This window comes from Hemibagrus wyckioides, linkage group LG19 (assembly GCF_019097595.1).
Source record: "Hemibagrus wyckioides isolate EC202008001 linkage group LG19, SWU_Hwy_1.0, whole genome shotgun sequence".
NCBI lineage: Eukaryota > Metazoa > Chordata > Actinopteri > Siluriformes > Bagridae > Hemibagrus > Hemibagrus wyckioides.
The window spans coordinates 13,066,645-13,092,833 of NC_080728.1; the positions used below are offsets into that span (position 1 = coordinate 13,066,645).

Consider the following 26,189-nt stretch of genomic DNA (forward strand, 5'->3'; position numbering starts at 1 on the left):
TTCATCCCAAAGGTATTCTATCAGGTTGAGGTCAGGACACTGTGCAGGCCGGTCAATTTCCTCCACACCAAACTCGCTTATCCATGTCTTTATGGACCTTGTTTTGTGCACTAGTGCACAGTCATGTTGGAACAGTAAGGGGCCATCCTCAAATTCATCCCAAAGATGTTTCATCAGCTTGAGGTCAGGTCTCTTGGAGGGGTGTCCCAAAACTTTTGCCACTGTTTGTTTTTGGCAGAAGGTTTTGACAGCATGAGAAAGAAATAAGCTTGCCTCACTGTACTCACATCTAATGCCAGAGCAAATAACGTAGCAACAGAGCATGTTTGTGCACTTTAATGATTGACCCAGTTGTATCTCCATAGATATCTGGCTACAATAACACAAGCTCAGATTTCCTCAGCATGTTCAGTCACATGCCACAGACTGTGGCTTAGGCTCAGAGAACATGTCCGGCTCAGTGCTGGATGTCTACACCGTCTTCCATGACTAAATCTCTCCTATTCATGAAAAATGTGCCGATATACAGAGAAAATTCAGGAAAGTTTTCCCAGAATAGTGTTTCAGCGGTGTAGCAGCTCGTTAAGTTTCCATAAACTACAACCTGCACATTCTGGATGATCTCCCGCCTCAGAAAGCAGCAAGGTTTCCATGGCAACCAGCTTCTCTTAGCCAAATATACAGGAGGCCTGGGAAATTTTCCCCTGGGCTGAGACTGCTGTGTGTTTTATTTCCCCCTGTTGGTGGAGGATGAGTGTAACACCGGGTGAGCCTCAGGTCTCCGAGCTGAGAGCGGGAATCATGCTGGATCGTGTTAAAGAGGGATGGATGTTGCAAGGTGAAGCCGGATTCTTAACGCCCTGTTTTCGGTGCTGTAAAACTCAGATCCGACACGAGTCACTGAGGAAGAGAGAGAGGGAGATTCAGTAGAAATTGTGTTTAGCTATTTTCCAGCATCGCACCTACTCTGTATATGATTTGCTAACAAAGTGCCAGCAAAACAGTATGGTGATATTTATAATGGAAATTAAAGATTTGCTATATATGTCTGTGTTATCAAGTTACAGACATGATCCTCATTACCCCCTTAATGTATAAGGTGCATTTATAATCTTAAATAAGAAATAAAACATGTTAAAAGAAATCAGTCCACATGGTATTGTGCAGTCCCCAACCCATCACAGATTAGTTCCTTCAGCCTCACATCCTAGTGTAAAGAGTTCTGGGATGCATCAGACTCCAGGTGAGATTATTCACTGAAGCAAGAGTGAGACTTGGGGTGTAAACTGTTTTGGGGAAATTAAATGAAAAATTGAGTTTCCATGTGGGATCATTCACATTAGTAGTAGATGTGTCACAAAGAAGTACAGAAGCTCTAAGCTGAAGTAAATAACTTTAAAACAAAACAATTCTCAGTTGCTACTTAGGTTTGCACACACACACACACACACACACACACCACATTGATCCAGAGGTCAGCTTGCTGGTTGCCTCAATCTTGGCTGCTGTCCTAAAAAGTAAATAGCAATGAGAGCAAAGCTGTGACCATGCCCAAATCAGTTTCCCACACTCGCTCGCTCCAGCCTGTCCGGCGTTTCAGAAGAGCCCGGCTTCGTCTAAGCAGTCAAAGTGCCAATCTGTTCCACAGCCGCGGTGCCTGCAGCATTAAGAGCTTGAAAGTCCATCTCGGTGGACAACTCGAGCAGCTGGAAAAAGCCCTCACTGGTGCTGAAGCTGAGAACATGCACAGTCTGCAGTCTAAGGAAAAACTCTAGCCATGCTGGTCAGTAGTATTGCTATTGAATCAGGCATAACATTATGACCACCTGCAATAATATTATGTTGGTCCCCCTTTTGCTGCCAAAACAGCCCTGACCTATCGAGGCATGGACTCCAGATGCCATGATGAGGAGATGATCATTTCACCTCTCAGTGCTCATAATGTTATGCCTGATCAGTGTATACTGTATATGAAAGCATCCTGTGTTGCTTTCTTTACTCAGGCAGTCAGTCCGGTTCTAGAGACTTCTCATTTCTCAGTATGCGAGGCTCCATACTGATGCACAGTCTACTTGTCGTTTAAAGAGCTGGAACAGATATATAACATCATCAGAAAGTGATTTCAACTCTCTCTTTCTTCATGCCCCCTCATTTCCTCCAAGACTTTCTCGTTTCTCATTTAAAGGCGAGAATTTGCCAGACTCCAGCTTACTTAATGCGTCTGCACAGAGCCCTGCATCAGAGCTTGCATTAACACAAGCTAATTAGATTTTTACAAAGAGCTTTTTCTCCGAACGCCATTAGAACATCCTCATTTACATTTCTTGTCGTGGAAAAACACTGACCAGTGCCTCACAGTTGTCCCCAATCAGGTAATGATCAATACACAGCTTACCTGTAAACCAGTGCTGCCAGATCCTGCTGAGTTCCTCCTGCACCTTCACTCAGCTTGTGTATCAGGAGTCAGGCAGCATGCTTGCTTCAGTGGAACTCCATCAACAAAAGTAAGGTTTCTCAAAGTAAGGAAACCAGTAGTCTACCTGACAATCCAGTTTCTCTCAAATGCATATATCTGTAGCATGTAATGGCATTGAATAAAGAACAAAAAGCTTAACTGCGTGAAGGCTACTTAAGGCAAGCCTTAAAGAGAATGTTAAATTACAATAAAAGATGTTTGGAGTGGATAACATGAATTTTAAACTACAACCATTATACAGCAAAAATAATTTTCGATCTTTAGTAAGGCAGAAATCTCTCATGTCTGGCTCATCCTAAGCTGCTCTCATATACAGTTATTCAACTCATTTTCTCTATTAACTAAGCAAACATGAAATGTCAGTGTTTCGTTTATCCATCAAATGAGAGTTCAGATACTGTTTACATGCAACCGAATAATCCGAATTAAAAAGCTTTTGTGTAAACACCCCAATTGATCTGACTGCTTTATCCGAATCAGATTGAAAGAGGAAATAATCCGCTAAATAGGAAGAAAATCACCCATGTAAACACTTGAATCCAGTTTTTTTTTTTTCGTCAATCCGATTCAAAAACACCAGTTCAGTGTTTCCGTGGTGTGAACACGATGGCAGACAAATCTAAATAATGCACATTGAGACCAATATTTGAATTGGTTTGTGGTGTTTAAAGGTACATATTATCAGTACTCTCGCTATCTGCAGTCGGATCAAATTCATTTGAATTCATTAAAATAGGTGCATGTAAACATGCCTACTGATAACAAAATTAAAAATCTTTTGTTTTTGTTATTTAATAAACTTCCAGTCTATATATCCTCTTAAAATACACACACACAATGTCTTTTGACTCACAAATATGACAGCTAGAAGGTGTTTAGACAACACAAATTACAACCATTATTACTGTGTTGCAAAAACACTGTTGGCAGTTAAAGCTTCTGGAAGAAAGTAATTAGCTTTCTGCAGCACGCTGGTTTCTTTTTGGCTCACTCCTTTTGCCAAATCGTCTTCAAATCCCCAAGCTTTCAGGAGAGCCTCTGATTAACTCACGGGTTCAAAATCCTGCATCACTCTTAGTTAACAAGGAAGAATGTACCATTATTACTATGGAGAAGACTCCGGTAATGTCTATCAGGAAGTTTTTCACCATGGCAAAAGCTTCAGGTTCCAAGTAGTCTGTCTGTCTTGTCTTTCTTTCTTTCTTTCTTTCTTTCTTTCCTTCTTTCTTTCTTTCTTTCTTTCTTTCTTTCTTTCCTTCCTCCCTTCCTTCCTTCCTTCCTTCCTACCTATCTACAAGAGAGAGTAAGTAACTAGCTGCTACATAATGCTATTAATAACAAGGAATAAAACATGGCTTGTTTATTAATAAACAAATATCAAACAAACTGTTGTGGTCTAAGAGGAATAAAACTCTTGGGGATATGTGGTAATTGGAAAATAACAGGTGTGTTTGTTTATTTTTTTTTTTTTTGACTGTCCTTACAGCTGCCGCGTGTGTGTGTGTGTGTGTGTGTGTGTGTAAGTTTCAGATCTTTCTTGCACAAACACTGCAGAGGCAGTAGACAAAATTCTGATGTATTTCAGAATATTGTATATTTATATATTTCCTTAATGAATTAGGAGGTTTGAAAGATAAAAAAGGAAAAATAACAAAATTATTCATTCGAACATTTGACTTTTTTTACTAATCTGTGATGCCGGGTGCTTTGCTAGTGTAAAAAAAACAAAAACCCTGCAGTGTAACTGTGTGTAGTTGATGATAGCCTCCACCAGGGGTCGCTGTCACTACAGCCAAACCCAGCACAGTTTCTGACACCGTTTCAGCTTCACACACGCTGGACAGCTCCACTTTCCAACTCTGCTTTCATTTCTGCAAAAGAATTGTGTAGTCCAGTCAGTTTGACCTCGGGCAAGTCACAGAGGACTTAAATAAAATAAAATATAATATAAATAAAGTATTATATTAAACTTTGATTTTGGAATTCACTCCTTTATGAACCTGCCTCAAACAATACGTCAATAAGATTGATCTGAATCGACGACAAAAAAAAAAATCGAGAAGGGCTATTTATTTATTTATTTATTTATTTATTTATTTATTTATTTATTTATTTATTTACTTATTTACTTACTTACTTATTTACTTACTTACTTATTGATATCCTGCTGTCTTTCGGGATGCTGTGTGTTTTAGGAAGGCATGGCTACTGTTATTAGTTTTCCCACAAAGCAAGAGAATGCTGTCATGATGAAAAGAACAGTGGTAGATGTTAACCTATGAGGCACGTCAGAGACGTGATGTTAAAGACGTGAGACATTGAGCTTGACATAAAACAGAGGTAGATGTTGATCTATGAGGGTTTTATATGTTAGAAACAAGAGACGTGACGTACAGACGTGACGTACGCCATAGAGGAAATATATATTTACCATCTGTCCATCTGCAGGCTGCATAAATGCTCACAGCAGTTAATGACACAGATCCCACTCTTGCCCCCCCACCAGCCCACAACAGTTTCCTGAACCTCTCTGTCATGTTGATGTGACAGGAGAGCGATGCATCTTTCTGCTCCCAATAACAGGCTTAATTGCATGTGGGCATGTTGCTCCATACACACACACACACACACACACACACACTTTCAGCATTTCCTGGTGCTATAGCTTCAGTTATTAGTGGAATGGGGAGAGAAGGCCACCTGCTGGGTTAAGTGCCCTTTCAGCATATGCAGCACAGGAAGTGATTTCTTCCAGGAGGCACACCCGGGTTCTGTGTTTTCATCCTCAGAGTTGTTAAAAACATATGCCGTGTCGCTTGCGTGAGATCTTACTGTAGATGTGCTTGAGGTGTCATTTTCTCTTGTTTGATATGAAGCTGCGATTAGACACGAGAGGAAAAAAATGACAGCATTGATTTGTTTTGGTTGTACAGCTTTGTTGCTTCTTATGCAGGAGTTGAATTTCTGGGTTTTTTTTCCCCTTACAGCTAGGACATTTTATTGATTTAGTATTTATAAATAGTGGAACATGATCACATTGTGTATAAAATGTAAAGCTGTAAAGGCATTACAGTTTGTTCGATCACGGCTCCTCGATTGACAAACCCTTGATGTATCCAGTGTTCCAGGAATTAAAATGTGGGCTGTTTTTTGGTGGATGTAATACGATTAGTAGTTTTTCCTCTTCCTTTTTGAGTCATGTGAGTCAGAGCCGCTGTGATATCTGCACTGTGGCGTAGAGCCTGCGCTCAGCCAGTAGCTCCATTAACATGAATGTCACTCTCATCCCCTCCTAATGCACTAAAGTCTTTCCCCAGGGCACCTGTCCATATCCTCAGAGCTGAGCTCATGCTGTGTGTAGAGCTTTCACTCCAAGCACAAGACCTGGCTTTACACACATCTGCATTCATCTCCCTCAATACAGGGTCAACCCTCTTCTCTCTCTCTCTCTCTCTCTCTCTCTCTCCTGATCTCTATCCCCTCTTCTCTCTCTTTCTCGCTTTTTCTTCTGATCTCTATCCCCGTCTCCTCTTCTCTCTCTCTCTCTCTCTCTCTCTCTCTCTCCCTCCCTCCTGATCTCTATCCCCCATCTCTTGCTTTCTCTCTCTCTCCCCTTCTTATCTGTCAGTCTTGCTTACTCTCTCTCTCTCTCTCTCTTCTCTGATCTCTATCCCCTCTTTTCTCTCTCTTTCTCTCTCTCCTGATCTATTTCCCTGTCTCTTCCTCCCTCTCTCTCTCTCTCTCTCTCTCTTCCCCTCTTGTCTGTCTGTCTTGCTCTGTCTCTCTCTCTCTTTCTCTCTCTTCTCTGATCTCTATCCCCTCTTTTCTCTCTTTCTCTCTCTCCTGATCTATTTCCCCGTCTCTTCCTCCCTCTCTCTCTCTGTCTCTCTCTCTCTCTGTCTCTCTCTCCCCCCTCTTGTCTGTCTGTCTTGCTCTGTCTCTCTCTCTATTTCTCTCTCTCTCTCTCTGTTAATGATCTCTATCCCATTGTCTCTTTGTCTGTCTGTCTGTCTGCTTCTCTCTCTCTCTCAATTTCACTCTCTGTTTATCTGTCTCTCTCTCTCTTCTCTCTCTCTCTTTGTGTGTGTGTGCGCGCGTGTGTGTGTGTTGACCCTTGCCTTGGTGATAAATAAATTTATGAGCTCTAGTCTTGTAAGCCAATAGAAACCCAGAAGACAGGAATCTGGTCTCTTTGGTCTGCAAAAAAAATGCTTGAAAAAGAATAGCTTATTATCATGCTTATTAATGCTCCCTTTTTATTTGCTGCTTTCTTACCATCTCCTCTCGTGATATACTCTAGTGTTTTTATGGTAAAATTCTGTAGATATTATATTTTTTCTCTCTCTCTGCCTGCCAGGATTGTATTTTTTAGCAACGTTGGCAGCTGACTTGCTATTAGTCACATGGCCGCTTCCCAAACAGCAAGTGGCATTGTGAAAATGAGTCTATTATTATTATTTCCCATTCTTGTCAACATCCTATAGCCCTGTGCTTCGTGCACTGACGAGATCACAAATTATTTTGCGTGCATGGCTAATGACCCTGAATCCCAGTGGGGGAAACAGCAGAGGAAAGCCATGCTTTAAGAATATCGATCCTGGACAATATCCTGGAATCGTAACAATTCCCAAGGCTTCAATTATAAGCACAGGTTAGAGATTTAGCACATGAGCACTTACCGTGTGACTTTATTTGAACGAAATTCAAATAGATTGCCTTTAATTGTTCTAATTCATTTATTTTGTTAATGAGAGTGAGTAGAGAAATAAACTCTTGGATGTTGTACAGATGTGAGTACAGCTGTGATATCTCAAATACCATCATTGTTGCGCTGGAAAAGCCATGACAATACACTGACCTTAATACTGAGGCTTATGTCCTACATGAGCACACACACACACACACACACACACCACACCATAATGCCATAGTTCATCTGTGTAAGTCGATCAGGTGTATTATAGTGTAAGGAAAATTGTCAAAGACCTAAATCCTTTCAGTATCAGACTCAAATGCCAACAGTTGAACTATCCTTGCATTGAAAACCAGGATTATATGCTGACTCCGGATCCGGACGTCTGATTCCGGTTACACAGATCAGATCGGAATTGTTTATCCGTGTTCTAACAATACATTTGCATTTGTCATTTCAAATCAACTCCAGCACATCTGTAAAGAATTACACTGACACATGAGCTGAGTTTGTGATGTCACTATCGATTTCAGCCAATCATAGTCGAATATGCAAATGATCAATGCCGCGTTCGTTTACTCAGGATATAATAATATAATAATAACCTGTATAAATAATAATAACCTGTCAGGTGAGATGAAATCAAACTACCTTTAGGGAAAATATTCTATGAGGGGGAAAAAACATTTCCTGCAAGAAATATTATCTGTTTTTATTACAGATGGCTTATTTGTTCACCACCTCTTTCCTCTCTGCCACAAAATTACGGGATCTTTAGGACATTAAAGGATATTTATAATATAAAATGACGTCTGCTACGTGTGTCTCGAGCTCAATGAGTCATTTCTGAATCATATCTTTGCACAGAATGCTGCCTGATGTGGCATTTTTGTGTACTTGAATATGTAACACGCCTCAATGGCTTTCTGACTCCGTCTACAACCATCGTTTGAGCCTATTAAGGAAATCTAACGTGATTGATGAAGAAAATTGTGGTTGCTATGGATTATTTGATAGCTTTGGACACCGTGAAATGTTGACGGGTTTAAAACCTGTAAATCAGGGCGGTTGAACATCATAAATATTCATAGATTGTTGGATTTTATGAGGGTAAAGGTAGAGAGAGTTTATTACTGTTAGATGCTTTTGAAAGAATCATTTCTGTAGTTCAACTATTTCAAAGCCCATGAGAACATACACTGATCAGGCATAACATTATGACCGCCTGCCAAATATTGTGTTGATGCCCTGAACAGCCCTGACACATCGAGGCATGGACTCCACTAGATCCCTGAAGGTGTGCCGTGGTATCTGGATGTTAGCAGCAGATCTTTTAAGTCCTGTAACTTACAGTACTTAAAGGACTTACAAGACTTAATGAATACTTTCGATAGATATTGACCGCTGCAGGCACAAGAGCTGCAGTTTTGGAGATGCTCTGATCCAGTCGTCTAGCCATCACAATTTGGCCCTTCGTCAAACTCGCTCAAATCCTTACGCTTGCCCATTTTTCCTGCTTCTAACACATTAACTTTGAGGACAAAATGTTCACTTGCTGCCTAATATATCCCACCCACTAACAGGTGCCATGATGAGGAGATAATCAGTGTTGTTAACTACCCCTGTCAGTGCTCATAATGCTATGCCTGTTCATTGTATTTTCCTAATTATATATATATATATATATAATTAATAAAATATCTTCTCTGTGCCACTGACTGTAAAAGAAAGAAAGAACAATGTTCTTTTTTGCCAGTTTAAGTTGCTTGGGACTTTCATTAGTGAAGATAAAGTCAGGTTCAACATACCAATTAGAATTAGCCATCTGTTTACGTCAATGTCTTTTACCCCTAATTGCCAAAGTGAAGAAACTGAGCTCACTTCCTTTCCTGCTCTCTCAGAATATTTGGTCTGAGCACAAACAATCTCCCAGCTGAGTACGTTCTGCCTCGTGTTTTTATTTTAAGGAGTATTAGGAGAATTAAATGCAATATAATCGTGATCTACGCAGATTTTATTACATGGAAATATTACGCGTTTCGTCAAAATGTGGTTTCATTGTTTAAGCTAAACATCATTTAAACAAGTTTCTAGTTACAGGATTTGAATGATGCGGATTAAGAGTGATCAATTTAGATAGTATTAATGTAAACCTGGGAATCTCATGAGGATGTTGAACTACTCTATAACTATAGTATTGAATTTAGCTGAGTGAAATGTGCATATGTGGTGATGTGGCTGTCGGAAAACACCAGTGTTTGAATCTCAGCTTAGGTGCTTAGGTGTCGAATTTTATCCAGGTATTTGAAAATACATGCTCAAATTGTATTGGATGTACAAATACCAGGAACTGATGTAAAGACTACTCACAGTTTATAAAACCAAATGTATTATGCATACCAGTTCTGCACGTTGCACTACTTCTGATCAGTGTAGCTTCTGTTTCAACTATCTGGAAGAGAGAGACGAAGCACAAGAGTGAGCTGTCTCACCTTATTTAAAAGTTTTCCTGCTAGCCGTCAGTATAGAATACCCTGACAAGCCATACAGCGCGACATGCCTGCCTCATGAGTTGTGTGAAAACAAAACAGCAGTAGAAGCGCTGCTCTGTCTTTTCTACGTTCCTGTCTAGCACTATCACCATTCAGCAGATGTTTACGTTGCCATGGAGATGCTGCTGTCAATCATTGCGATCTGCATAGTTGTGATCAAAACAAGGAAGGCTGTATTTGTATGTGAGCGTACGCTACACCACGTTGCTCTTTTAACAATACACCACACGTTCTCTTATCGCTGTGGAGGAACCCTTATCTTTTATAGCTTTCTCTTGGAAATGGATATATTGTACCTTTCAAAAAAAAGGCGCATCATTTGACCTTTTAGATTTAAAGTGTTAAAGGTCCACTATTCATCTGTCTAGGTTAAAGATACAGATACAGAAGCACAACAGAAGGTAGATTCAATTATTAGACGTTTTTATTCGGTGTTATTGTTGGCGGTTTGTGAGCAAGCCAATACGATGCTTTTCGTCTATCTCAGAAATGCCTTTAAGAAGTTATGATGTGCATCGTCTTTACATTTTGGTGTTTTTTTTTTTTGTTTTTTTTTTCCATTTTTGAGACTGTCTGGTAAAATTGGATGAGTTTCCAAATGATGGGGGAAACCTAAGCAGTAATTAAATTTGACTTAATACTATTTCTCCAGGGAAGGAAATTGGACACCACTTGAATGAATGATGAGCGTCATGCTCTGAAAAAGAACTGTTTTACAGTCAGAGATCCATCCATCCATTTTCTATACCCACTTTATTCCTAATTAGGGTCACGGGGGTCTGCTGGAGCCTGCCCCAGCACACAGTGGGCGAAAGGCAGGGGAACACCCTGGACAGGTCACCAGTCCATCACAGGGCCACATATAGATAGACAACCACACACTCTCACACTCACTCCTATGGGCAATTTAGAATTACCAGTCAACCTAATGTACATGTTTTTGCACCGTGGGAAGAAACCGGAGTACCCAGAGTAAACCCACGCAGGCACAGGGAGAACATGCAAACTCCACCCCGCCTGTTCGAACCCAGGACCTCCTTGTTGTTGCTATTATTATTATTATTATTTACATTTTCTGTGGGTTTTTGGTTTATTTATTTATTTATTTATTTTATTTTACTTATTTAATCTTTTTTTCCACATCACATCACGTGTTTCCACGCACGTGATCACATATTACTCCTGTACAAAAAATTCATTATATATTAACTATAGGGATCTGAAATAAATGCAGTAAAGAGATGAATGGAATGACATAAAAAGTAGGAGTAATAATAATAATAATAATAATAATAATAATAATGTTGTCTTTAATCTCGCTGAGGATTTTTATTCTGTGTGTATGATATTGGGTGTCATTTGTCTCGTGACCGCGCTGTAGTGGAGCGGATGCTTATCGCGCGCGCGACTTTCGGACGCTCGGAGCGACTCTACAGCAGCTGTCCGCGCGCGCGCTCGTCTGCTTTGGCTCCATTTTTGGCGCGCGCCCGCGAGCTTTTCCTCGAGCCCGGTGTCTTTTTTTATTTCTTTTTTTATTCTCGGATGCGAAGGTTGGAAGTTGCAGGAGTCGGAGTTGTGCTGTGGGGTTTTTTTTCGCGCGGTCTTTCGGGACGCGGCTCTGGATACGAGGCGGGGGAAACCGGATGCCCGCATGCGGCGTGCGGCAGCGCTTTCACCGGAGCATTTAAGCGCGTGCCGGAGTGAGCATGATCGCCGTATCGTTCAAATGCCGATGTCAGATTTTGCGGAGAGTGAACAAAGGTAACCGCGTCTTTTGTCCACTCCAAACACCCACCTCCCATCCTTCCTCTTCCGCGTTTCTCCTCCATTCCTTCTGATTTCTCCGCCGGACATTGTGCAGATGTTGCATGTATTAAAGGTGCCGAAACGACTAGCTTCTTAAAGCGCGTGCCGCTGATTTATCATTTAGCAGTCAGTGTCATCAGCTGCATGAATATATGAATATGCATGAAGAATTAGCAGCAGAAAGGCTTTGTTTACTCTCTATGGTGTTCAGCATCCTTAATGTCACAGTTATCTGTAGACCATGCCTCTCATGGTTACGCCTGTCTGAAAAAAATGGCACTTCTGGGAATCTGTTCTAACTGTCTATGATGAATGTGCTTAAAAATACAACAACAACAACAACAAAAAAGCCTTATGTTATGTACTGTAGATGTGTGTTGATCAGATGCATGTTGTCCGAAAGAACATGATGATCCTCCAGCTAAGAGGAGTGTGCTGTCCAACTTGGCTTTTCTTGAAAGCTGTAGAATGGAGGATAAGTCATAAATAGTGCAAGTTCTCTCCACCCCTGGGAAAGCACTTGACCTTGTTATCGTTAGTAAACAGCCAGCTGTGCCATGGCTCGACTTGAACGGAGATGCTTTTCATGTGGAAAGAAAATAAAATAAAATAAAATCACCTGGGTTCAGATTATTCTCAGTGATCGATGTTTTCAATGCTGTATGGTCTATAGTGCTATTTACGCCTCGTCTCTGTGGATCTTTCCTCCGCTTGGCTACATGACAACATAGTCATGCATATGGTGAAGGTTTATGATGGCTTCTTTGAATCAGTGAGTCACATTACACCAGATGGGAAAGAGCGTCATAAAAGCCTAAAAATTCAGCAATAACAAAGCTGATGGATGTTGGTAGAGAGATGAGAATTTTGCATGGTAATGAATTTGTGTATTGAGCTTCGTATTATAAATAGATCACACGATCATAGCCGACCGTCAGATTTCAGTTCCGCCGCTCTCGTGAGACACTTCAGGTGCTCAGGGGTATGTACTGACAGCGTGAGACGTAAGGTCTGAGTACATGTTGCTGCTTTCTTTTATTTGCAGGAGGTTTATCTTATTTTTTTCTTCCCACAAAACAGACCAGACGTACACTGTAGAACGTAGATGTGAATGTAGACCGTAGATGTTCTGCTGCTAACATTTATTTTGCTATGTTCTGCCAGCTTTACTTCTAACTGTTTCCCATTAGTGAGCATTCACTCAGAAAAATGGAAATTGGAGACATTGGAGACTTGATGACGTTCAAAAAAAATAAAAAGCAGCTAGTGTATCTTCAGCTTGGTTTGATCCATCTGCTGGTTCAGTTGAAGCTAGTGGTGCTTCAGGGATTTGGTGTGTTTTTCAACGGTATATCAACACATGTTCTCTTACCTCAGCAGGTTCGGTCAATTATGTAGGGTACTTTGTATGGTAATGAGATGGGTGGGGTGTAGTCTCCTCCTCCTCTCCCTGTGGTTTGCTCTCTCTCTCTTTGGGTTGGAGGTTCTTGCTTCATCTTATACATTCCAAGTAGCCTTCCCATGCTGCAGTGTTTGAGTTTGTCTGTATGTGGGAGTGTGTTTCAGTATGTATGCACATGTTTTTTAGACCGTGCGAGTGAGTAATTGTGCATTCAAGTCTGTTTTTAACTCCCATTTGTATGTATGTGAGCTAGAGGAGATGTGATTATGTTTACTCTCCATGTCTCTCAGGATTCAGGCTGCTGATTTTAGTAGAGCAGAGCATGCATACCTGCTGTAATAATTGGTATGCTAATGGCTTCTGCCATACTGATAAAGCGCTCGCCATTTCCATTCCTAAAGCAGTCGTGCTCCGGTGTGACCCCTTCTACTACAAGCTTCCAAACATTGCTCTCCAAAAATCTAGTTCAGAGCAAATAGCATCTTTATGCGTCGACAGCTGCGCCCATAACTTTGCGGTAGACAGGGCAACATGACCTTTATGCGAGTTCTTTTTTTTTTTTTTTTTTTAATTGAGCGTGCAATTAAAATGTGATGTACGTTAGATAATGAGCCTGTCCTTTTAATTAATTCAAAGTGTATATGCGTGGAGTTGTGGGAAAACAGGCAAATATGATTAAAAGCTTGGGTTTAAGAACAATTGTTTAGTTTGTCATCAATAATATACACACTACATGTATTGTCCACTTTATTAGGAACATTTCTGCACTTATTCAGTCAGCCAATCATGTGGCACAGGCACAATGTATGAAATCGGGCAAGGGCTTAGAGTTAAAGTTTAAAATAGGGGAAAATGGGATTTCTGGTGATAACCATGGCCTTTTCCAGATTTCTGCATGTTTTCCACCTAAAGATTTGTCACTCACTCAGTGTTTTAGCTTTAAATGAGGCTCCTGTTTATGTCATGTCATGAGATAATCTCAGGTCTGATGTGGATGATGCTGGTAATCAAAGTGAGATCTCATTTCCCATTGTAAACTCTATGATCATTTTATTTAATTTAGATGTAATGGTTTTTTCCCCCATGAGTCGATTAGATTCGAAATGTAGAGGTAGACGGGGCTTCTTTCAGAGGAAATGGAATGGACATGATTTTGTGTTTTTTCAGTTTTGGGGCTTAAATATGTTACACTACAAATTCTCTTTAAATATTAAAAATATTTTAATTTAAGAAAAACCGTAGATTTCATAAATGTAAGTATCCAGAATTGACCATGAGAAGGGATTTCACTCGCTCTTTTCAAAGACGCTGTGAAATTGAATCTTTCCTATTTGCAAATCTATCCAAATCTAATATAACGACTAATCTTATTCGCCTGTTTTTTTCGCCTGTAAAGTAGTTTTCCCTCCGCTTTTTCTGTTGTATTGAGCAGAAAATGTTAAAAGGTGTGCCATCAGGTTGTTGCTTCGGGACTTTAATTTCCACGGCTAAGGCATTAACTCGGATAATTCACTGTATTCGCCTCCATAGTTGTTGATGTTTAGACTTGCTAATAGCTTAACAAAGGCTGTGTCAGTGCCTAAGAGTCAGTGCTTAAACTGTCCTCCAACACAAATGGGGGGAAAATGGAGACGCGAATGCAAACAAACTCGTCTAAAAACCATAGAAGGAAAATCGCCAAACACAGGACGTCTTGTTCTTTTCAGCTCATAAGCTTTGTAGCTCCCTAGGCTTATCAACACCAGCATCGGTCACATCTATCAAGTGAACAAAAAAACACCATTTTCTGCCTCTGTTGATTGATGCAGAAGGTCAGACAAGTCCTGTGGGTGTGAGCTGACCCTCTGAGATCAGTGCCTGTGGCAGTGCTGGCTGAACGAAACAGGCAGGGATTTGGTTGAAGGGTTACTGTCCGTGTCTGGTATGCCTCTCTCATCTTCACTCCGCTGATGATTGGTCACCATTGGGCTTGTCAATTCCTTGTTTACTTCCCCATCTGTCCTTTCTGACTCACAGCTTTGTTTCGCCCTGTCACAGAAAGTAGGATGAGAAGGGAAGTCTGAGCAGGCAGCAGATACATCACAATAAGTGCTGTTAGTGCAATTAGTACACTAATCGTGTAACCCATTGTGTAGCAGATCAGCAGCGCAATTGCAACTTGTCATGATGTAAACCTCTCAGGATGTAAAGTAACTAAAGTACAGCCAAATTACTACAGGATATGAAGAAACATACATAACATATAGTTCGGATGGATACAGTACGTTATTTTATTTTAAATGGTTGTCGAACTGATTATGCGGGTTTGTCGCATCGCACAGCTACTTCAGAAAGCTAGCTTATTCTGAAAACACCTCAACTACCGTCATGCCACTAAAACATTTAATTAAGCTAGGAGCTAGCTACTCCCCTACACTGCAGATCAGATATTTAATATAAGTGTGATACGTTTTATGTCGAATGTATAAGAAATAATAACAGAAGCCGGTGTGTGTGCTGTGTGGAGGCGGAGGGGAACTGTTTTCTTCTGTTTATGCCTCCAATTAAAACCCTTGACAAGTTTTTTGCCCTTAAGGAATGTGCACTTGGTTCTTGTAGGTAGGCTGTTTTAGATATTCTGTGTGGAAACCTAGCATACAAATATGCAGGAAGTTTAAGCAGGAGTTTTCTTGGATAACACTCGTTTGCATCCTCCTACACAACAGAACATCGAGAGAACTCTGGACTTTCTCAGCTAGACAGATGCAGAAGTCTCAAACACTCGCAGACATCTTACCTCAACGTGTCTGTGGTGGGAAAACACTGAGCATGCAGTGGTGATAAGTTGGGTAATTCGGTCAGTAAGGTCGATCACGTATTAAATCTGCTCCTTCATGTGGTTTCTCTCCTCTGCTGATGTATATTTGTGGATTGGCTTAGTGTGTGTGTGAATTTTTAATTCAGATGTAGATGGAACGAGAAATCATGAGGATGAAACCTGAAACCTTGAGAGGAACCAGACTCAAAAGGCACAGCCATCATTGTCTAGGCTTGTCTGAAGCTGTATACTATAAAGACAAACAGTGTAAATTGTGTTTAAAGGTTATTGAGTATGAGTATGAGTATATTGTCATTGAGTTCTAGGATCATTGAGTGCTGGTGGCTCAGTGATAGGTTTCTCCCCTACAATGCGGAAGGCCCGGGTTCGATTCCCAGCCAGTGCCCAAAACCCAGCCACTGGATGTAGTGCCGGTCCCAAGTACGGATAAAAATGGGAGGGTTGCGTCAGGAAGGGCATCCACCTGTGTCTAGTTGTTGTGCAGACCAGTTAGTCTGCTGTGGCAACCCCTCACACATGTAGGGAGCAGCCGAAAGATCAACAACAACATGCATAAACACTGAAAAGTGATATTTTCACTATATAAAGTGCACTAGAAAGGTACCACAGGGTAGGTATGATTCAAATCAGTGCATATTTGTGTGTAATATCATTTAGACACGTTTTCATATTTTAGTAAATTAACTAAAACAGAATAAAAATGTACGCCACACGTGACGCCAAGCAACCTGGGTAATTTGTCCAGAAAATGTTAGGAAGTAAATATTCTCATAACACGCCAGTTAGATGATTCAGAATAGGATTTTATTCTCCCGCTTGACTGCATAAGCATAATGAAATTTGAATAATAATCAAACAGTGAAATTAGTTCTGAGACCCCTAGTATTTATTTATTTTTTCCTAGACTTTCCCTCTTTAGTTTGTAAATTCCCGGGGACCTTTCAAAGGTTATGTTTTTTTATGGTGTGCAGCTGGATCACAGATAAGCACACTTTGACCCACAGCACCACTCCAATATCACCTCCATTACAGTCTGAAATGTCAAAATTGGACTCTCAAGCTCACATTCTCTGCGGCATAATGGTGAGGAGACGGTGATAACCATGGCCTTTTCCAGTGCGTGTCTGGAATGACTTCTCTCACAGGGCCAATTGAGTCACCACCATTGTGGTTTCTAGTTTTAGCAGGTCTCGTCTACACCGCATCATCCTCAGAGCTAAGACCCAGTGGAAGGTATATAGCTGCTTTCTTATACCTCGTGTGGATTAAGAAAGCCTAGCCCTGCTCAGAGCTTCAGCGTATGACCCACTGTTTGGGAGATTTAGCTCTTGGCCTGGATTAGAGGCATTCAGCATATATATCACACACAGTTTAGGGAAGGACCTATTTTAGGGGCTAGCTTAGTGGAGGCCCTTTATCTGAAACACACACACATGTATATACATATGCACGGTTATCATGCAGAACACAGGTCTTCAATAGCTTTATTACATGCTAGATATGAAGCGTTTATTCCTCTCCATGCTCCATTCTCCTAACTCCCTATGGACCTCCAATGTTTGGCTGTTTTTTTTTTTCTTCTATCCTTTCCTGCCAGGAGCTTTTTTTCATATTTCTTATCCAAAAGAGCTACTTCGCCTTTTTTTAGCATGACGCACGTCTCTGAATAGCTTGATGTTTTTTTATTTGCTTGCGTCACAAGACGCTCACGTACACATCATCTACTTCAGCAGCGTCTTATTGGTCAGGCAACCTGCAGGGCATCATCGTTTAACACCACATGTCTATGTTGAAACCAAAGCAGGGAGTCATGGAAACAGAACTCAGCCAAGCTGTGAGCAAACCCAAACAGCCGTCTCTCACTCTGCCTTCGTAGGCCGAGTGTCAGCGGATGGATAAGGCGCTCTTTTGGCAAGTGCTGGAATATAAACATTGGCAGCACTTGAAACATCAGATTACAGGCTACTTGCAGCCATACAAATACACATATGAATGACTGCAACCGTGAAAAGCAAGCCAGAAAAAAATGCATTTGAGTTATTTATTTATTTCTTTATTTCCTCATCTTTGAATGTAACAAATAGCTCAACACCACCCACTCTACTTTGTGTTTATCAAGCTATAAAAAAAATAAAAAAGCATCCATGCCCTCTAGCGGTTTTGGCAAACTGACTTTTTTTTTTTTTTTTGCGTGTGCATTCTTTTTTATTTCTCTTCTCTTTTTTTTGACCCACTAATCCCTCCATTTCCTGCAGCTATGTGGGTTTTAGGTTCCCAAGAACTATTCTGATGAAGCGCAGCCCCTTTGGGGATGGAAGGCAGCATCCTAGTGTGTCTGTCTTATGCAGCTCCTGTTGGTTTTTTTAACTGAAGAAGGGGGTGGATGTTTCCTGTCGTTTTCAATCCTCTGCACTGGTTATCTTCTGGATTCTTTCGGAGGAGGAGGGGAGAACAAGTGGCAGCTGCCTCCACCCAAGCTGAGCTTCCATTTTACATCCTCCCTTTGATATTCTTTATTCCTTCGTTTCCTCCAGTCAGCAAACACTGAAGTCATTTTGGGAAGTGACGTTAAATCTACAGCGTGCCACTCTGTGATAATATGCCATTAAGCTCAAACTCAGACAGGCAGCGCTTTTGTACAAGCATTATGCCACCCATGTTTTATCTCCCAGAGAACTTCAAAGAGCTCCCGGAATATTTAGGAGCATGTTTCAAGCAATTTCTGATAGTTTCCCAATTCTCTAGCTTCTTTTAAACATTCCGCAGGGTTGCGGTATCGCCGGCTTTATTACATCAAGGTCACAGAGTCGGGCCGATTAGATTCATCCAAATGGGGCTTCCTTGAATATCAAAGATGGCATGTAATTTGTGCTTCATTTTTTTTTCTCATTGCATCTCCTTAGCCATTTCTCACAGTCAGTTACTCCTGGCTTTGGCTTGCAGATGGATCTATTTGTCACCCCCTCTCTGGTAGATCAGTTTAAACGACAGGCATACGACACAATTGTGAGAAATGAAGGGAGGAAGCGGTGAGTCAGGAATTAGCCACTGAATTGGTTCCAGTCCCCCTCCCCTCACTTAACAGGGATAATTCTGTTGGGGAGAAAAAGAAACGATGTTTGAAGCAACTGACCACTTCATAGACTACCATCATTATCATCCAAGTAATGAATAACCTCTTTTTTAAATGCACAGTTGAGTGTACTCCCACTCTGCCCATCCTCTCTCTGTGGGATGTATGCTTTGTGGCCTAAAAAAAATAATCCTGCATCGTTCTTCTTTGCCACTGGCAGTTCATGACCACGTGACTTTATCAGCATGAGCTAGTTAATTATCCGACTTCAAACGGCTGGAAAATTGCACAGCAAGTTAGACGGAGCTCTGGGTTCTCTACGAGGCCACCGCTTTTCCATCTGTCTTCATAGACTTTCATCTGGTTGCCCACTGGTCAAACTGTACAACCACCTGATCCCAGTATGACATCAAACAGCTATTTGTGGCCACTAGGGGTGAAGGCCAAGCCTGCTACTAACTCCCAAGACCAATTACTCCCTCAAATTAGCATTGAGTAGAACAAGCCTGGTGATCCCGAAAGTCTTGTTCAACATGCAGATTAACAGCAATGGAAACACAAATGGTTAAGTAAAAACTCTCTGCACTTTCTGCAGACATTTGGTGCGAATAAAATGTGACTTCTTTTTAGAAAGCTGATTTAAAACATCAGTAAAGCACTTTCTTAGGAAGAAAAACTAATGTTAATAGCAGTAACGGGACTTTTATGGCATGTATGTACTGCTTTTCACAGTAAACTACCGTGTTTGAGCTGCATTTTGAACCAATCTTTCAAACAGCAAAGGCTTGAACACTCGAACACCTGCTCCTTCACTCATCAGCGAATCATGTGGCAGCATCACAGTGCATAAAATCATGCAGATACGGGTCAAGAGCTTCAGCATCAACACGGCGTTTCTACTCACAGAACTCCTGCTTACTTAGCGTTTAGTGTTTACACAGAATGGTGCAAAAAAAACAATTAGAGACTTTTGTGTTTGAAAAGCTCAGATGATCAGCATTTACTGAAACAACAACTATTTGTTCCACAGTTACAGGTGAGAAAAGTCACAGAGATCACACTTTCTCTCATGCTGCTGTTATGTGTGCATCACCTGAAGCTCTTCACTGCTATCTGAATGATTTAATGTATTGATCCACATGATTAGATAACTGCATGACCATACAAGTGTTCCTAATAAAGTGGCCAATGGAGTGTATAACATTAAAATAAAAAATACAAATCCATTCACTTTAACATAACCCAGACGGTTCAATCATTTGATGAGGATCACTATGTTCTGAAAACAAGACTGTACTAAATTCAGTATTCTCTGAGTCAGCATCTGTTGGGGCAGCATTAGGGCTGCGCTGAGACACGGAGGTGACCCAGGGTTTGAAATTACGCGGCTGATCTTCCAGGTGCCGCGCCACCACCAGCACCACCACAAACCCAAGCAACTTATCGTCTAAATCTAGGACGGAAATTCTCTGGGTGACCAGGTGCTGCCCACTTAACTCCGCTCAACCACATGCTCCAGAGCAGTGACTAAGCAAGTGAGCTTCTGCATACTTGTTCATGCTGTTCTATGAAATGCAAACTCCAGAGCTATTCTCTTGACTGTATGAACCTTTTCTCTTCATGCTGCCATGATTCATAAGTGCTGGCAGAGATCCATGCTGCAGAGGATCAAGAGTGGTCAAGCTCTTAGCACATTTTTAAAGGATTTGATGTACTTTGCCTCTTCAATTTGCTTTTTAGTGGAAGCCAGTATACTCGGCACTAGGTATCTGCAATACATTTTTGCCAACTGCATCTCAAGAAGTCTTTGCTGTGGAAATTCAAAGCCAGATACCAGCAGGGAACAGCTTTGAATTTATCCATGTGCTAAATCCACTAAATCAACCAGAAACTAAGTTTAGACCAAACTAATCACTTTGTGCAGGAGCCTTGCAGTTTCATATCAGAGTACGCTCTGTTATCACTCGACTCTATGCCATAATTGTCCTTTATGCCATTTTTCTGGCAGTAACAATGGCAGATCTGTCAATCAACATCAACAATAAGGAATGGCCAGCAGTTTGTGGATGCATGACCATCATATCCTTGTGTGCTTGTTGGATGTCTCATTCCAGATTTATTCCCCTTTGCTGTTATAATAAGCTCCACTCCTCTGGGAAGGCTTTTCACTAGATGCTGGAGCGTGGCTGTGGGGATTTTTGCTCATTCAGCACTAATGTCAGGTAAAGAGGCCTGAGATGCTGTTGGTTTTACAATTTATTCCCTTCTAGGAGCGCTTTCATCTACTTCTTGGAGCACAGAGACATTGTCATGCTGGAACAGGTTTGAAACTCCAGGTTTGCTTCCAGTTAAGGGAAATTGTAACTTTTCAACCTTGTGGGAAGAACTGTGCATCCAACAGTTTGGGGAAGAAACACCAGGCCAAAACTGGGACGTCTGCCTTTCCATGCACATGAATGTAATATGGAGTTGGCCCGCCCTTTGCAGCTATAACAGCTTCAACTCTTCTGGGAAGGCTTTCCACAAGGTTTAGGAGTGTGTTTATGGGAATTTTTGACCATTCCTCTAAAAGCGCATTTGTGAGGTCAGGCACTGATGTTGGACGTGAAGGTCTGGCTCACAGTCTCCGGTCTAATTCATCCCAAAGATGTTCCATCAGTCTCTGTGAAGTTCCTCCACACCAAACTTGCTCATCCATGTCTTTATGGATCTTGCTTTGTGCACTGGTGTGCATGTTGTCATGTTGGAACAGGAAGGGGTCATCCCCAAACTGTTCCCACAAAGTTGGGAGCATGAAATTGTCCAAAATGTCTTGGTATGCTGAAGCATTAAGAGTTCCTTTCACTGGAACTAAGGGGCCGAGCCCAACCCCTGAAAAACAACACCTGAATTCAGTGATTTGGAGGGGTGTCCCAATGTAGTGTATTGGTGTGATGCCTAGGTGCACACATACATTTGGCAATATACTGTAGGTGAAATTGTGTAGGTCTTGCTGATATTAACCATAACCTTAAATCTTAGACTTCCTTGAATCGAATTTCCATGGGTGAAATAGAGTGCCATAACTTACCATCAAAGTAGATGGAGAATATTTTTGATTTATTTATTGATTATTGATTTGCTCGTTCATTTTGTTCTAGGCTTTTAATTAGAAACTTGATTGCACAGGTTTTACAATAACCCCCATGCACCTAGGTGGGTGGAAAAGCCTATAAAACAGTATGGCTAGGTTTTGATGTAGACATTAGAAAAAGTCTCTAGACATTATTATTATTTGCTATATGTCATGTGTCTTTTATATTAATTGGGAGAACTTTTCTAGTGTCTACATCTTAAATAAAATCGTGACCGCTTGTTTTTCCCCAAGTGCATGGTGCTACCTTAAAACCTCATATATTTGCCCCCTCTAATTTCTACCTGTGATTTGTGAACAGACTTTATGATTACATAATTCCTTATCATGATTAAAAGGTTGGAACTTCACATATCTAAATGTTAAACAAAAGTCCTTTACCGTATAATTCAGCATGCAGGGTTAAACAAAAGCATGTTGGTCTTTATGCTCTGCTCTGCTCATACACACTCTGGTTTTGTTGCTGTCTTGCACATAATGGTGGCCCCAGTCTATTTTGCAGTGTGTGTAGAGTTATCATTTGCTTTCTATTATTTATGTGTTTACTTACTGCCTGAAATGTATATAGGGTTTGTTTTTGTTTTCTGTGTACAAACAGTAACTCAGAGTTTATTTGGTGCAGGATCTTCATATGGGGAAGTTATTTGGGAATTTGTCTGGCTGATTGCCTGTAGCTAACGCTGTTTTTTAACAACTTCTGTGACTTGAAACATTTGTCAAAACACCACGCTCTTGGTTAGCACAGCTAGCAAACCAGTAAACGGCATTATTTAACATGCTGTACTGTTGCCAGAGCTTCTACATCGAACATGTTGTGCCAATGTCATCCAAACTAATCTCTTTTGTAGCCTCAGGTACTGATAATGGAAACAGTCCACTGTTGTTGGTTCTACTCTAAAAAGCAGGCTGGCTTTTGTACACGTGGTACATTTCAGGCTCTTTTCAAACAAGCAACTTGAATTTTTTATACACGGGAAATAAAAGTCAACTTTATAATTCATTAAACTGTCATGTAAATCCTGCAAGAAATCAGGGTGGAACCGTACAGAGTGTACAGAAGAGAATTACGGTATTGAAAATAAAGCTAACATGACACTGAGGTTTTTCCATTAGCTCGCCTCTGGTTCGGAGTACTTCACTTGTTTAATTACGTCTGAACAATATTCGCATGAAGTAAAGCAGCTTTCATTCGACTGTTTCTCTTTTTTCCCTCGTCTCTCTCACAGTGTGTATTTCACATCCCATCAGTCTGTACGCTTTCCACTGAGCTGTGATCAAAGTGTTCACTGATGCACTGTCCCAGATATACTGTACAGCGATCCAAACCCCCCGCTGAGGGCCTACAACTCAGCCAAACTCTCACGTTCTGTCATTATTTGTTCTAGTTTGCTGCTGATGGCATGTTGCAGGCTTGTTGCACTACATAAACTCCAGCAGGGAGATTTTGCTTTTCTTACCGTAAAGTTCGGTTTAATTTCTCATCCTTAATTAGAAGTAAATATCCAGAATTTGGTATTAAATATATACACAATCAGAAAGTGTGTACTTTCTGAGTCAGCTTGAATGATTTAAGTGCAATGATCTCTAGATGTCTCTGTAATGGTCCTCCCTGAAGTTAGACTGTATTTTCTGTCAGCTTTAGCTTTGGCACCAAACCCCAGTTCCATCACAAGTGAACTGCTTTGACTTGGCCCAAAGTGACTGCCCTTGTTAAATTTTCAGGCCTTTTAATCCCAGGATGTCCCTTCCTAGTGCTCAGAGCTGGAAGCAGTGGACAGGGAAAACCGGGTATTCTCTTTCTGTCTCTTTCCTTGCCATCAGAGCAAGGGTAGCTTGTGTCATTAGACTCAGGCAACACAAACTCTGAGCTCATTTCTAAAAATAAAGACGAGTCACCCCCTCTCTCTCTCTCTCTCTTTCTCTCCCTGAGGTCTGCACGGTTGAGCTTGAACACAGCTAGCTCCTCGCCCTCTGCCTCATTTTCTGATTCACTTTTGGGGCATAGGACATAGAAATGTCGTTGTAGGGCGCATCAGAAGTGTTGAAAATGAACGTGTGATATTAAGGTTCTCTTAATCCCTCTATGCAGCTTATGTAACAAGATTCCAACGGAGTCACATGAAGGCCGTCATGTCCACCTGCCCACTTGTGCACCACTCGGACATATGTCATCCCTCGTCATGTAGATTGGTTGGCCTTTACAGAGCTTGCTTTGGGAAACCGGCGTAATTAACGGATGGTGAGAGCCGGTGTATGGACCACACGCCCTGCGAGACTCATTACCATTCGCCACAGATGACAGGAGAGCCCAGAAGCACTCCAGCTCTTTCTTCCTTTCCCCGCACCTCCACAAATGAGTGCTCCTATATGCATGACTGAGCTCACTGTGACTTGGCAGGATGACAGCTCAACTGTCTGTTTCCTCTCTTTCTTTTTCTCTCTCTCTCTCAGACTCATTTCTTTCTTTCCCACTTTTTATTTAATCCTGTTATGGATTTTATACATTTTCATTCTTTCATCAACGACAGGTTTCTCCTCCTACCTCTCTATCCCTCTATTCAGTTTTGCATTAATGGATCTATTATATTGATGTTACACCATCATGATCTTCCTCCTCCTCCTCATTCAGGCAACGAGTCAGTGACTGACCTCACACCTCACAAAGTTCCCGCATTCCTCCTTGCCCACTTCATCATTGGGTTACGCCATCGCTCTTTTTCTTTTTGCTGTCTTTATGTCGTTGGTGCCGTCCTGCATTCTGTCCTAAGATGACCTGAGCGAAGACCACCGATTCACTGGTGCACTCATTCGTATGCCCCCTGCGCTCGGGATATATTTTGTGCCTGGAGACTGGCATCTGCCCTGCAGTTGAAGGAAAAGCACAGCTCTGGTAAGAGCACCGTCACATTCTGCACCATTACCCCGGTGACTGTGAGCTCATCTTTCTGCATGCCATGGCGTTCCTGTGTGGAGTGAGCAATGACATTCACTGGGATGTGGGTGAGTAGTGCCCCAGAGGTAGACACATTGATGTGAGGGCAGAGTAGCAGAGTGAATGCTGAAAATAGTGCAGCCCGTACACCACTTAGGCTCCATCCTGCTTTGTTCTGGCAGAGCAACTAAATGCAGAGAGGCAGATAAAATTACAACGGCTTTGATTAGAAAGGCTTGGCTCGTTCCCTGAGCGGAGGAGCCTCGGTTAGCGAACTCAGCTTAAACGTATTAAAAAATGATCAATGTGACTGGTGAACCGGATATGTTGACATTTTTATATTGGCGTTTCATTGCATAAGTGGAAATGGTTTAATGGTGTCATCACTGTCATAAATCTGTAGTAACCTCAGGGTGTCGAGTTGCTTATCTCTGAGAAAAAATTAGCACTAAATTGTACATTTCCTTTGTTGTTGTTCTTGCTGGGGTGATACCCTCAAGGATACACGGTTTGTATCTATATATCTTTCACAAGGAAATGTGGATATAATGTGCCTTTAATTTGATTTAAGGTATATTATGTATTATAATTTGTTTTTAAAGTACAGCTTTAAAGGAAGACTGCATTACATTTTTCTAGGTAAAAGATATTTACTAAAGGTACAAAAGGTATACGCTTGAGGCTATCTCAACATAGTTTAGTATGCTAGTTTTTGTTCTAGTTTACTTTCCCCCCCCATCAGAAATATACACAGACCAATTAACTAATACCATCTGGTCAGTGATTTTCTTGAATAGGAGGAGCATCTGCAAACGCTTGTCACTTGGTTTGTGTCCTCAAGGGTGCATCTTTTTGTACCTTCACCCAGGGGAATGTAGCTGTCAAAGAACATTGTTTAAGGTCCAAACTGTGAAGTAATGATTTCGGGAGGTTAAGTGTCCTACGTGACTCCGCTGTTCCCTCCGGATGTGTCCGCATTTTTCAAGTGTAAGACCTGACACCCACTGATCTGTCCCTACACGTCTGTCCCAGGCATTTCATTAACAACCCTTGTTTCTGTCTCAGACTGTAACAGATGAGTTTGGTTGTTGCCAGCAGGTGTGAATTAGTCAGCTTGCTGAGACTCAGGGTGCTTCTGGACCTTTAAAACCAAGACTATTCATCAAGCATGGAAATGATTGACTGGGAATTTTCCTAGTGGACTGGCCCAGTGTTTATTTCAGTATGTGGAGATGTCCAGGTGCCTCTGTCTCATCTGCATTTTTTGGAGGGGAAAAAAAAAAGATCTGCACTGTGGGTGTGTG

General features: G+C 41.3%; 1 protein-coding gene across 10 annotated transcripts in view; it reads left to right on the plus strand.

Moving 5' to 3' along the window:
- The window catches only part of grip1 (glutamate receptor interacting protein 1), a 294,167-nt gene that overhangs the window by 191,393 nt on the left and 76,585 nt on the right, over positions 1-26,189 (plus strand). The window contains exon 1 of one of the 10 annotated variants that reach the window (XM_058417362.1): positions 11,137-11,482. The exons of the other annotated variants lie outside the window; for them this stretch is intronic. Coding sequence (XP_058273345.1) covers positions 11,428-11,482 — 55 coding nt within the window. The 5' untranslated portion in view covers positions 11,137-11,427. Of the gene's footprint in view, positions 1-11,136; positions 11,483-26,189 lie in introns of those variants that run through there. 10 annotated transcript variants of the gene reach the window in all.